This window comes from Sciurus carolinensis, chromosome X (genome assembly GCF_902686445.1).
Source record: "Sciurus carolinensis chromosome X, mSciCar1.2, whole genome shotgun sequence".
Classification (NCBI taxonomy): Eukaryota; Metazoa; Chordata; class Mammalia; order Rodentia; family Sciuridae; genus Sciurus; species Sciurus carolinensis.
The window spans coordinates 131,543,881-131,558,977 of record NC_062232.1 but is presented as its reverse complement, the minus strand read 5'-3'; the positions used below and the strand labels follow the sequence as shown (position 1 = coordinate 131,558,977).

Sequence of the window (15,097 nt, the reverse complement as noted above, 5' to 3'; positions counted from 1 at the left end):
TTTAACAGTTATCTTTTCCTATGATTCTAGTCTAAACTAGTTGATTGTGTTGGAGTTCATTTATTGGGGTCATGGTGCAACAGTCTATTATAGATCAACCAGGTAGGTCCTTCAAGAATTTGTACCCTAGTAAAGAAAGACTAATGCAGATGTACATACTATTAATGTTAGAGAATGTAAAACTCTAACAACCACAATAAAGCAAGGACTGAAAAAGAATGGTCACTATTATAACTATCTTAAGATTTAACATATACATAAATGAAAATATTTTTCTTCCCTTTACATTTATAAATTTAGGATTAACAGTTATTCAGGTTAACTATTGGATACATGAAATCTTGGGGAATAGAAAAGTTAGTTGAGGGTAAGAAGATTTTCCAATTGCTTATAAGGACTTTGTATTGTCTTTTGTTCATTAAAATGAAAAAAAATGTATTAACCAAATTAGAAACCTAATTATGTTGGGAAGAATTTAATGTCAAATTGCCTACAGTAAACTGAATTGGGCAGTTTATTTCTGTAAGTTATTTCTGACTAAATGTCCCAGAAACAAATCAATGTGAAATATTATTAATATTTACTTGCTTACAGGTATAAAAGAAAATAACGTGAAATACTTTTTTAAGAAAGGAGAAGAAATTTGTTATGAGCCAATTCATATTGCTGCAAATATCTTGGATCTAAGACTGAAAGGCAGAAATGTAAATAATGATAGTACTGCTGCTGCTGCCCTAGATTGAATTACAAAACAAGCAGCACATTTAGAAATTTATGCTGGAAAAATCCTTTCAAATGTGTCTGAATACAGAACAGTTACAGTGTTTGTGCAGTCATGCAGTTTGGACTTGTGCCAAGTGTAACGCTCTTATTCCTGGTCCCACCCTCCTGATGAGGAATCTGAAGGCCAGGTTACAATTCAAGGTCTCCATGGCTGGCTCAAATTCCTACCCAGTGCTTTGGAGCTTTCATCCCTACTAAGTTTGCTAGTGGAAATAATAATGTTAATAACAAATGTATATTTGGTGCTTACTATGTGCCAAGTAATATGCAAGATAAATTGCATATTTTATCTTAAGTTTCATACTAAATCTATGAGGTATATTACTCTTATGTTCAAGTGGGGAAATTGATACTCAATAGGGTTAAAGAAATTATTGAAGGTCAAATAGTTTTATCTGCTCAATTAAAAGTCTTTCAAAAACAGTTGTCTTTCCTGGTGTCAAAGATTATTTTTGTTAGAAAAACAAAGTTACGTATCTTGGAACGATAAGGTCTCCCAAGCCTGGACATATAGCTGCTGTCCTCAGAGGAAATTCCCATCCATAGAAGATTTTGTCTGTTATTCCTGCTGTTTACTTTCAACCATATCTATAAAATGTTGTCAGTCAATACCTCTCAGCACCTCTTCATGATGGTTTTTATACCAACCTCAGCTTTACATCAAAATTTAGGGAATGGGAGTTGGTGTGGGATGAGAAGAGTTTCTCAAGCTTGTAGAAAGATGGCTTTCTTTAGTGCTATTCCTTAGACCACAATCACATAGGATCCCTCTTTGGCATAAGAAACACTTGAATAGTGGGAAAATGAGACTAGGAACTGAAGGTGATTCTATGTGCCTTAGACATGAGTTCAGACATTATTTGAAGTTAGGAAAGTAGCTTTGCACTGAGTAGTTTAACACCCTATTCTTCCTTGATTCCATGTATTCCTAAAATATAACTTAAATCAGAAAGAGCCCTTGAGCCCAATCAAATAAAATGGGGGAACATGAAAATCTAGGCATCACCTGAAAAGGCAGTGGACAAAACAGTGCACAAGTAGAGCAGCCGCAAGGCAAGCGAAAGCAGTTCGTTGCTAAGAGTGGTGTAGCAGGTTTCTGCGGGAAACTTTCCTTCCAGTAATGCCCTGCCTGCCTGCATGATGTGAGCAGTGACTGTGTGAGGCTGTGTGTGGCTCTGTCTCTCTCCCTCTCCCTCTCTCCCTCTCTCCCTCTCTCCCTCTCCCTCTCTCCCTCTCTCCCTCCCTCTCCCTCCCTCTCTCTCCCTCTCCCTCTCTCCCTCTCTCCCTCCCTCCCTCCCTCTCTCTCTCCCTCTCTCCCTCTCCCTCTCCCTCTCCCTCTCCCTCTCCCTCTGCCTCTCCCTCTGCCTCTCCCTCTGACTTCAGTGCCCTGGGTTTGCACTCACATTATGCTCTTTTCTCACCATTTTGTGCCTGATTTCCTCTGTGGGATTAGTGTTTTTGTCTGTACATCAGGACACTGAGAGAAACATCTTAAACCACGTTTGCCAGGAAAAGTTCCTTCCCACTTGGAATATGAAGTGAAACACACCACGCTTTGCAGATAGAGTGGGCAGGATGATCACAGGGCTATGTCCCTCCAGCAGCCCCAGGAAGCTGGAGCCCTTTGGTTGCTATTTCACCACTTCTTTCCCCTTACTGTGGCCCACTGCTTGTTTGCACAAAGACTACCTCTGGAGATCTTCTGGATAACGTCAAATCTGCCTGTCCTTGCAAGAGCACACATTGGGATGACAAGTCACCTGTTTGTGTTCTTGTTTCTCCAAGACTCTTCCTTATTCTCAGCGTTTGCCTGGGATCTCTACCCTAGGGTGACCGTGGAACCCACACACACCAAAACACCCTGCAGCATTTCAGAGTTGCCATGAATCACACTTTTCATTATTCACACTTTGATTTCCCCAAACATCTGCTGGCTCACAGGTGGGCTTACCTCCGGAGTCCCAGTGTGGCAAGGTGTCTTGAGTCTTGGATTCTCTTTCCTCTTCCTCTGCACCCTCTCCTTCCCAAATTTCCCAGATACACTCAGTTGCACACTTTGCCCTGTTGTATGCTTCCTTTGGGCAGCCTGGCTTCCAAGAAGAGAAGAGAAAACTGGGCTATGCAAATATACTTCTTCTTAATATAAAGATATAAACTATATAATGTAAATGGAATCATAAAATATTTGCTCTTTTGTATCTGGCTTATTTCACTTAGCAAGGTTCATCCATCCATGCTGTAAATATACCTCAATTTCATTACTTTTATGACTGAATAATATTTCATTATATGGATAGACTACATCTTTGTACAAACTTTTGTTTAAAAAGTTGTTTTCACTTCTTTTGTGTATGTACTTAGGAGTGCAATTGCTGGGTCATATAGTAATTCTGTGTTTAAGTTTTGGAGGAATTGTCAGATTGTTCTACACAGAAGCTGAACCATTTTATATTCCCACCAGCAATTTTTGAGGGTTCTAATTTCCACACTTCACCAATTTTTGTTATTTTGCATTTCTAAAAAAAAAAACCTGTCAATCCGAATGTAAAATACTGATTACTAGAGACTAGGAAGGGTGGAAGAAGTGGGGAGAAAGGAAGGTTGGGCAACAGATACTAAAACACAGTTAGATGAAAGGAATAAGCTCTGGTGTTCCATAACACAGAGGAGTAACTATAGTTCATGATAACCTATTATGCATTTTATGAAGATCTAGAAAAGATGAGCTCAAAGGCTCCAAACATAAAGAAATGATGAGGAGGGACTGGGATGTAGCCTAACATGTGCAAGCTCCTGGGTTCAATTCTCAGCACCAAAATAAATAAATAAATAATAGAAAGAACTTACAAGGAGAGGAAAATGCCTATTATCCTGATTTGATCAGTTCACTGTATGCATGTGTGGAACAATCTTGTTGAACCTCATTAATATGTACAATACATATTAATAAAATTAAAAATTATTATGGCCATTCTAATGGGCATGCGGTAATATCTTATTGTGGCTTTGATTTGCATTTTCCTCAGAGTAAAGGTAGGTATATTTTTGTTTTCCCTTCACATCAGATATATCAGGAATAAATTTTTATTTTTTAAATAAGAAAACAGAGACTGTGAGACCTAAAAAAAAACCAAGGTCACACAAATAGTGAAGTCATGTCACCTATGTAGTTTGACCTCAGAGTCTGCACTCTTAACTACAATGCTGCAGTGGCACTCTGAAACCAAACTAAAAGGTCCCTAAGATCAAGTACCATATCTCTTTTTCTATGTTTGCTTCACCTCTCTCACAAATGAGGTGCTACTGGACTTTGAACACAGGAGAAACTCTAGAAGTATGTTAAGCAATCATGGGAAATCTAAAGCCTTGCTGAAGGGCCCAGAATTACTGAAACAGATACTGTATGAGCAAATGGCATCTAGAAGTGGTTTTACTAATACTCTTTCTATAGCTGTTATGATCTGAGCACCTCTTATCTGTTTTCTCCCTAGAAGCTATGTTTGTTTTTGTCTTTTCTCTCTTTAGGCTCCACATTTTTCTGTGTACTGTGCACATAAGAAAGGAATTTTAAAGCTTCTCTTGTGGGAAGACATTCTACTTTGCTTAAAGTTCAAACTTAAAGCAAATCTTCCCTTTTGCACAAGCATGTACGATAGGAAAAAGAATTAAAATAGAAGTATTCCTAAACTCAATTCTTTGCATATCCATTAAAGATAATTCTGTCCTTGCACACTCTGTTCTTGGACTTTGTTCCAAAGATCAGGACAATGGTTAAGAGAGAAAAATTAAACAAGCCAGGATTTATTTGATTAATTTACATCGGAAACAATAGAGGATTGTAAAAAGAAGGAAAATTTAACTTAGGCTACATATCAGTGTTTTAGTTAATTTTGAGAGAGAGAATGGAGTTATCTGTTAGGCCACAATGAGTGGGACTTTAGGGAAGCAAGCAGGTAAAAATTATTTTTTGATTGATAGCTTTCTGTGTACCAGGCAAAAATAAAATGTGAATTCGTTATGCATTTCTTTTTGGATTTTAAACAAATGCTTATTTAGACATGGATTGACTTTATATTGGCTACACTTGGAGGAAACTATCTAATCTTAATAAAGGTGTGGGGAAATGGTGGGAGTACACATTGGTACAGCTACTTTGGGGTAGAATGTTCCCATTCTAGTAAAATTGAAAATGTTAATAATTATGACATATCATTTCCATTTCTTCCACAGAGAAAAACACGTGTCACATGTGTACAATAATATTTTGTATAATGCTTTAAAAACTTGAAAACAGTCTGAATGTTCAATAATAGAGAAATAATTAAATAAAATTGTATACCCAATGAAACGCCATACAGCAGTCACAATAAAAATATAGACCTATGTGTCAATATGTATATATCTTTAAGAATATAACACTGAATGAAAAAAGCAAGTTACTGAATGACACATACTATATAATACTGACATAGACAGAAGCACACAAAAATAAACATTGTATTTACATATATTTTATGAGAACATACATGTGCATAAAATAGAACAATTAGGAATGATACACAGAAAGTTGATACACCATTCATAACACACAGAAAGCTAGCAAGTTAATAGTAGTGACTTCTGGGTGAATGAAATCAAGGTTTTAGAATTATCTGTAATGTTTTTTGTGTGGTTCTTTTTGGGGGGGTCTTTTTTTTTTTTGCAGTGCTGGGGATCAAACCCAGGGCCTTGTGCATGCAAGGCAAGCACTCTACCAACTGAGCTATCTCCCCAGCCCCTGGAACTTTTTTTTAAATAAGTTGCAAAAGTAATCCATAAAATGCTTGTGAACAATTCATTCAGCTTCCTCCAATGGGGACAGCATATATAGTATGGTTTCAAAACCAGGAAGTTGACATTGGTACATTATAGTTATTATTGTTAACTAGACTTTACTCAGTTTTCACCATTTAAAAATTGTAGTCATGTGTGTATGTGTGTTTCTATGATATTTTAGCCCATGTGTGGTTTCATGTAATCTCTACAACAATCAAGATACAGAGTTCTTCTGTAACCATGAAGGAACTCCCTTGTGCTACTTTTTAAAATTTTCATTCACTGCCTATCACCTACCATCCCATACTTGTCCCCTAGTAACTGCTAATCTATTTTCCATCACTAAAATTTTGTCATTTTGAGAATGTTATAGAAATGGAACTATACAGCATATAAAATTTTGGGACTGGCTTTTTTCATTAAGTATAACACTCTTGAGAGCCTTCCAGATTTGTGCTTATATCAATAGTCCATTCCTTTTAATTGCTGAGTAGCATTCCATGTTATTTATCTAACATAGTATGTTCAACAGTTCACCTGTTGAACAACATTTGAGTTTTTCCCAGGGTTTTGCTATTATGAATAAAGCCAGTAGTAATATTCATGTACAGATTTTTGCAAGAACATAAATCTTAATTTCTCTGGGATAAATATCTAGGAGTATAAGTGCAAGATTTTATAGTAATTTCGTGTTTAGTTTTATTTAGAAATGCAGCACTGTTTTTCAGAGTGGCTTTATCATTTGATATTCGCACCAGCAATGTATAAAATATCCAATTACTTTGTATCCTTATCAGAATTTTATGTAATAATTTTTAACTATTCTAATAGGTCTGTAGTGATATCTTGTGGTTCTGATGTACATGGCTCTAACAGCTAATGTTGAATCTATTTAATGTGCTTATTTGCCACCCATATATTATTCATCTTCTTCAATGAAATATCTGTTCATGTTATTGGACTATCTTCTAGTTGGATTGTTTGATTATTTTACTGCTGAGTTTTGAGCATACTCTATATATATTTTAGATATAAGTCCTTTGTTATATATGGGGTTTGCAAGTACATTTTTCAAAATCTTTACCTTGTCCTTTCATCCTCTTAATACCCTTTCCACAGTGTTGTTTTAATTTGATGAAGTTCAGTTTATTTTATATATATTTTAGCAGGGATTGAACCCAGGGGACTCAATTATGGAGCCACATCCCCAGTCTTTTTGAAAAAAAATTTTTTTAAATTCTGAGAGAGGGTCTTGCAGAGTTCCTCAGGGCTTTGCTAAGTTCCTGAGGCTGGACTCAAACTTGCAATCCTTCTGCCTCAGTCTCCCAAACTGCTGGGATTACAGGCATGCATCACAGTGCCCTGATAGTTTATAATATTTATAAAAGTTATGTTTTGGTGTCAGGGACAAGAACTCTCAATCTGTCTCTAGGTCTCAACAATTTTAAACTATGTTTACTTCTAAAAATTTTAGAATTTTACATTTAAGTTCATGAGGTATTTTTAAAATGTTATTGCATTTTTATACCTTTATTTATTTGATTTATTTACTTATTTACTTATTTATTTATTTTGTGTGGTGCTGAAGATCAAATCCAGTGCCTCACATGTGCTAGGCAAGCACTCTACCACTGAACTACAACTCTAGTCCTTGTAAGATATTTTTACGAAGTTTAGTGTAAGGTGTAAGGTTAAGATATAAACACTTTTTAAAGATGAATGCATTCATATATACTTGGATAATTGGAGTTTGATTTTAAATAGAAATTAGATATAGTAATTATTTTCCTATTCTAATTCATTCTCCATTTTTATGTTTTAGTTATGTATGTCAGTAAAGTCCATTTTGATATATTTATACAAACATGGAGTATATCTTATTCTAATTAGGATCCCAGTCTTGTGGTTGTACATGATGTGGAGATTCATTGTGGTGTATTCATATGTGAGCATGGGAACGTTGTGTCAGATTCAGTTCATATCTTTCCTATTCCTATTCTCCTCCCTTCCCTTCATTCCCCTTCATCTACCCCAATGAACTTCTATTCTTCTAAGATTTAGTGTGTTATTAGAAGTTACTTTTATTTTTTTATTATTATTATTGAATACAAATGGGATACATGTTGTTTCTCTGTTTGTACATAGAGTAAAGGCATACCATTTGTGTAATCATACACTTACATAGGGTAATGTTGTTTGATTCATTCTGTTATTTTTCCCTTCCCCCCACCCCTCCCACCCCTCTTTTCCCTCTATACAGTCCTTCTTTCCTTCATTCTTACCACACTCCTTATCCCTAACCCTAAACCTAACCCTAAACCTAATGCTAACCCCTCCCACCCCCCATTATATGTCCTCATCCGCTTATCAGCAAAATCATTCGTCCTTTAGTTTTTTGAGATTGGCTTATCTCACTTAGCATGATATTCTCCAATTTCATCCATTTGCCTGCAAATGCCATAATTTTATCATTCTTCATTGCGGAGTAATATTCCATTGTATATATATATACCACAGTTTCTTTATCCATTCATCAACTGAAGGGCATCTAGGTTAGTTCCACAATCTGGCTATGGTGAATTGAGCAGCAATGAACATTGATGTGGCTGTATCTCTGTAGTATGCTGATTTTAAGTCCTTTGGATATAGGCCAAGGAGTGGGATAACTGGGTCAAATGGTGTTTCCATTCCAAGCTTTCTGAGGAATCTCCATACTGCTTTCCAGAGTGGCTGCACTAATTTGCAACCCCACCAGCAAAGTATGAGTGTTCCTTTTTCTCACCACATCCTCGCCAACACCTATTGTTGCTTGTGTTCTTGATAATCGCCATTCTAATTGGGGTGAGATGAAATCTTAGGGTAGTTTTGATTTGCATTTCCCTTATTACTAGGGATGTTGAACATTTTTTCATATGTTTGTTGATTACTTGTACATCTTCTTCTGTGAAGTGTCTGTTCATTTCCTTAGCCCATTTGTTGATTGGATTATTTGTATTCTTCGTGTAGAGTTTTTTTTACTTCTTTATAGATTCTGGAGATTAGCGCTCTATCTGAGGTATGGTTGGCAAAGATATTCTCCCACTCTGTAGGCTCTCTCTTCACATTGCTGAGAGTTTCCTTTACTGAGAGAAAGCTTTTTAGTTTGAATCTATCCCAGTTGTTGATTCTTGCTTTTATTTCTTGTGCTATGGGAGTCCTGTTAAGGAAGTCTGATCCTAAGACAAAAAGTTGAAGATTTGGACCTACTTTTTCTTCTATAAGATGCAGGGTCTCTGGTCTGATTCCGAGGTCCTTGATCCATTTTGAGTTGAGTTTTGTGTAGGGTGAGAGATAGGGGTTTAATTTCATTCTGTTGCATATGGTTTTCCAGTTTTCCCAGCACCATTTGTTGAAGAGGCTATCTTTTCTCCATTGCATATTTTTGGCCCCTTTGTCTAGTATGAGAAAATTGTATTTATTTGGGTTTGTGTCCATGTCCTCTATTCTGTACCATTGATCCACCTTTCTATTTTGGTACCAATACCATGCCATTTTTGTTACTATTGCTTTGTAGTAGAGTTGAAGATCTGGCATTGCAATACCCCCTGCTTCGCTCTTGCTACTGAGGATGGCTTTAGCTATTCTAGGTTTTTTATTCTTCCAGATGAATTTCATAATTGCTTGCTCTATTTCTGCAAGGTACATCATTGTACCTTGGATTGTACATTGGGATTTTAATTGGAATTGTATTGAATCTGTATAGCACTTTAGGTAGTATGGCCATTTTGACAATATTAATTCTGCCTATCCAGGAACATGGGAGATCTTTCCATCTTCTAAGGTTTTCTTTAATTTCTTTCTTTAGTGTTCTGTAGTTCTCATTGTAGAGATCTTTCACCTCTTTTGTGAGATTGATTCCCAAGTATTTTATTTTTTTCGATGCTATTGTGAATGGGGTAGTTTTCCTAATTTCTCTTTCTGAAGATTCATCACTTATGTATAAAAATGCATTGGATTTATGAGCATTGATCTTGTAACCTGCTACTTTACTGAATTCACTTATGAGTTCTAAAAGTTTTCTGGTGGAATTTCCAGGTTCCTCTAAATATATAATCATGTCATCAGCGAACAGGGATAGTTTGAGTTCTTCTTTTCCAATTGGTATCCCTTTAATTTCTTTGGTTTGCCTAATTGCTCTGGCTAGAATCTCAAGGACGATGTTGAATAGAAGTGGTGAAAGAGGGCATCCCTGCCTTGTTCCAGTTTAGAATGATATTGGCCATGGGCTTAGCGTAGATGGCCTTTATAATGTTAAGGAATGTTGCCACTACCCCAATTTTTTCTAGTGTTTTGAGCATGAAGGGATGCTGTATTTTATCAAATGCTTTTTCTGCATCTATTGAAATAATCATGTGATTCTTAACTTTAAGTCTGTTGATATGGTGAATGACATTTATTGATTTCCGAATGTTGAACCAACCTTGCATGCCTGGGATAAAACCCACTTGATCATGGTGCACTATCTTTTTAATATATATTTGTATGCAATTTGCTAAAATTTTGTTGAGAATTTTTGCGTCAATGTTCATTAAGGATATTGGTCTGAAATTTTCTTTCCTTGATGTGTCTCTGTCTGGTTTAGGTATCAGGGTGATATTGGCTTCATAGAACGAGTTTGGGAGGGTTTCCTCCTCTTCTATTTTATGGAATAGTTTGAGGAGTATTGGAATGAGCTCTTCTTTAAAGGTTTTGTAGAACTCGGCTGAGAACCCATCTGGTCCTGGACTTTTCTTTGTTGGTAGGCTTTTGATGACCTCTTCTATTTCATTGCTTGAAATTGGTTTATTTAAGTTGTGTATGTCCTCCTCGTTCAGTTTAGGTAATTCATATGTCTCTAGAAATTTGCTGATGTCTTCGAGGTTTTCTGTTTTGTTGGAGTATAGATTTTCAAAATAGCTTCTAATTATGTTTTGTATTTCAGTCGTGTCTGTTGTGATGTTTCCTTGTTCATTCCAAATTTTAGTAATTTGAGTTTTCTCCCTCTTTCTCTTTGTTAGTGTGGCTAAGGGTTTATCAATTTTGTTTATTTTTTCAAAGAACCAACTATTTATTTTGTTAATTTTTCCAATTGTTTCTTTTGTTTCAATTTCATTGATTTCGGCTCTGATTTTAACTATTTCCTGTCTTCTACTACTTTTGGTATTGGTCTGCTCTTCTTTTTCTAGGGCTTTGAGCTGTAGTGTTAAGTCATTTATTTGTTGATTTCTACTTCGTTTTTTGAATGCATCCCATGAAATAAATCTTCCTCTAAGTACTGCTTTCATAGTGTCCCAGAGATTTTGATATGATGTATCTTTGTTCTCGTTTACTTCTAAGAATTTTTTTATTTCCCTCCTGATGCCTTCTGTTATCCATTCATCATATAATACTGTATTATTTAATCTCCAGGTATTGGAGAAGTTTCTGTTTTTTATTCTGTCATTTATTTCTAATTTCAATCCATTATGATCTGATAGAGTACAAGGTAGTATCTCTATCTTCTTCTATTTGCTAACAGTAGCTTTGTGGCATAAAATATGGTCTATTTTAGTGAAGGATCCATGTGCTGCTGAGAAGAAAGTGTATTCGTTCTTTGTTGGATGGTATATTCTATATATGTCGGTTAAGTCTAAATTGTTGTTTGTGTTATTGAGATCTATGGTTTCTTTACTCAATTTTTGTTTGGATGATCTATCCAGTGGTGAGAGAGGTGTGTTAAAATCGCCTAGTATTATTGTGTTGTGGTCTATTTGATTTCTGGAATTGAGAAGGATTTGTATAACATACATGGATGAGCCACTGTTTGGGGCATAGATGTTTATGATTGTTATATCTTGCTGATTTATGCTTCCCTTAAGCAGTATATAATGTCCTTCTTTATCCCTTCTGACTAGTTTTGGCTTGAAGTCCACATTATCTGAAATGAGGATGGATACTCTAGCTTTTTTTCTGTGTCCATGTGCATGGTATGTTTTTCCCCATCCTTTCACCTTTAGTCTATGGGTATCTCTTTCTATGAGATGAGTCTCTTTTAGGCAGCATATTGTTGGATTTTTCTTTTTAATCCAATCTGCCAGTCTATGTCTTTTGATTGATGAGTTCAGGCCATTAACATTCAGGGTTATTATTGTGATATGATTTGTATTCCCAGTCATTTGTCTCATATTTGTTTTTGACATGATTTGGTTTCTCCTTTATTTGGCTATTCCTTTAGGCTAGCGCCTCCTGTTGCTGAGTTGCATCGTTGTTTTTCATCTCTTCCTCATGGAATATTTTGCTGAGAATGTTCTGTAATGCTGGCTTTCTTTTTGTAAATTCCTTTAGCTTTTGTTTATCATGGAAGGATCTTATTTCATCGTCAAATTTGAAGGTAAGTTTTGCTGGGTATAAGATTCTTGGTTGGCATCCATTTTCTTTCAGGGTTTGGTAAATGTTGTTCCAGGCCCTTCTAGCTTTTAGGGTCTGGATTGAAAAATCTGCTGATATCCGTATTGGTTTTCCTCTGAATGTAATTTGATTCTTTTCTCTCACGGCCTTTAAAATTCTGTCTTTATTTTGTATGTTATGTATTTTCATAATAATGTGCCTTGGTGTGGGTCTGTTGTAATTTTGTATGTTTGGAGTTCTATAAGCCTCTTGTACTTGGTTTTCCATTTAGAAGTTACTTTTAGATGTCTATTAAAAGTCATAGAAATCATTGTATAACATACTATGAATAAAACTCAAAATGTTTAAAAGAAACCCAGAGGACAAAATTTGTGATCACAATGAGTAAATATAATTAAAATATAAAGTAAATAAATAAAACATAAACACTTAAATTTTTTTTAAACTTCACCTTAGATATACTGGGCAAAAACAATTCTCAAAATGTAATAACATGAAAATTAGACTAAACCAATTTCCAATGTCTGATTGGACATGTGAAGAGCTTACAAGTCATCTTCTTGTCTACACAACAACAACAACAACAACAACAACAAAAAGCTGAAGAACTGAAAATTAACAACTCTTTTTAGGTTTATCAAAGAACTGGGGTTACAGGACATACTACTACCATGAAAACTTCAGAGTACAACAGGTAGGTGCACAAAGTCAAAGCTTACTGGGAGCAGAAACCACACTGAAGCCTGCATGGGATAGAAACGCTTAAAGGGAGTCTGGACTAGCTTGGGAGATTAAAAATTCCCCATATTTCCATAAGTTTTACCTCCAAGATCCCCACAAGGTTCTTAGGGTGATCGGTTGAGACAAATTTCCTCATGTTTTGGTCAGGAAAGGGGGAAAATATCCATTTTGAAATACACCCAATGTTCTATTCTTGTTAATGAAACCCTACCCTCAAGAGAAACTCCTTTACCAGAGCCTAAACAATGTGAATTTTACCAGAGGTTAAACCAGAGTCTTTGTGGGGTTACCCGCCAAGAAACCTTATTAGCCTTCTAGATGGAAGAAGATAAATACTCATTCCATCCTGAAGCAATTATGAAGGTCAAAGCCCAGAGGTACTGACTCAAAGATCAAGACCTTACTTACCATCACATCAATCCATTTCCTATAAATAGCTGAAAACAAATGCAAGGCTCACACTGTATTTAAAAAGTAATCTCTAGAAAAACTCACGACAACAAAGGAGACCAAAACAAGGATACTAGAGGAAATTTTAGGCCATGATACCTACAACTACAGCAAACAATAAACACAGCCTAACTCCTAGAGAGATAAACATAAAACTTCACACTATGGCCTATTTACCTCGGTTCCTTTACTTAACATATCATGCACATCTTTAAACAAAAAGTTAGAAGGAAATATAATAGGCAAAAAAACAGTCTGAAGATAGGGAAAGCATCATAACCAGACTCATATATAGTAGATATTTCAGAAAATTAGACCAGAAATTTAAAAGACATGATTAATATATTAAAAGCTCTAACGGGAAAAGTGAACAACATTCTATAATAGATAATCAAGTAGAAATTCTAATAATAAATAAAAAGTAGAACCTAGAAATCATAATATTATTATAGAAGTAAAGAATATCTTTGATGGGTTCATCAGTAGACTGGACATGACCCAGGAAAAAAAATCAGTTAGTTTGGAGATAGGGCAATATTAACTACCCAAGCTGAAAAGCAAAGAGAAAAATGACTGAAAAATACAACAGAATGTTCAATAATTATGAGACAACTACAAAAGGTGTAACATGTATTTAATGGTAATCCTAGAAGAGAGAAAGAGATACAAAAATATTTGAATAGTGCTAGGTGAGAATATTTCAAAATTAACAGAAATCAAACCATAGATGCAAGGAAACTAAGTTAACACCAAGTAGGACAAATACTGATACAAAGAAAGAAAAACCCACCTAAGCACATCATATTCAAATTACAGAAAATTTGAAATCACAGGGAAAACACATCTTTAGAAGAACTATAATAATTAGAAATTCTTCTCATCAGTCACTATGAAAGCAAGAAGAGAGTGGAGTGAAATACAGAATTTCTCAGACAAAAATTGAGGAAAAATGTCACCTGCCTTGCAAGAAAAAGTTCTTCAGGGAGAAGAAAATGATATAGGTCAGAAAGATCCACATTTAAAAAGGAAGATTGTTCAAGAACACATAAGATAAAATAAAATTTTTCTATTCTTAAATTATCTAGCACATAAAAGTTTATATAACATGATAGCATATTATATATATGTATATATATCCTATGAATAATTGAGATATATGACTGATTTTATGAAGGATGAAAGATCCTATAACAGCAACAGCATTGCTGATTCTTCTTTTATCTTTGATGCTGTGTAGCATTATTTGAAAGTAGACTTATATTAGTTGTAAATGTATATTACAAATTTTAGGGAGACCACTTAAAACTTTTTAAAAAGAAGTATAACCTATATACTAAGAAGGGGGAAAATGAATCATATAAAATACACTGGGAAGGGGGGGAGTGAAACACAAAAAGTCAAGATAAAATAAATAAAAATAGGAGCAAAGAAAAGAAAAAAGTTACAAATCAGATATATAGTAATCCAAACATATCAATTACTTTAAACTTAAATGTTCTAAATATACCAACTAAAAATTTATCAGAGTGAATAAAATCACAGCTACATTTCTACCAGAAACTCAAATACAAGTACAGAGACATATTAAAAGTAAATGGATATAGAAATATATACCATGCTGACACCAGTCATAAGAAAGTTGGAGTAAACCTAAATTTCAGACAAAGTAGATTTTAGAGAAAGAAAAATTGGTGGGGGGATAAAAATGCCATTACATAATGATAGAAGGGTTAATTGTCTAAAACAAAACAGTCCTTCATGTGTACCTGTCTTAAAATAGTACCAAAATACATAGGAATAAAATTATAAAACTGTAAGGAGAAATAAATCCCCTTACAGGTGGAAATGTCAGTATCCTTCTTTCAGTAATTGACAGATTTAGCAGGTATAAAATCGATAAGGA

At 35.0% G+C, this 15,097-nt stretch overlaps 1 protein-coding gene across 1 annotated transcript in view; it reads left to right on the top strand.

Moving 5' to 3' along the window:
* Nucleotides 1-71: 71 nt before the first annotated feature.
* LOC124971711 (chromobox protein homolog 1-like) overlaps nucleotides 72-15,097 on the top strand; it is a 28,117-nt gene continuing 13,091 nt past the window's right edge. The window contains exon 1 of the mRNA XM_047535359.1: nucleotides 72-102. Within this exon, the coding sequence (XP_047391315.1) occupies nucleotides 72-102 (31 nt within the window). The remainder of the gene's footprint in view (nucleotides 103-15,097) is intronic.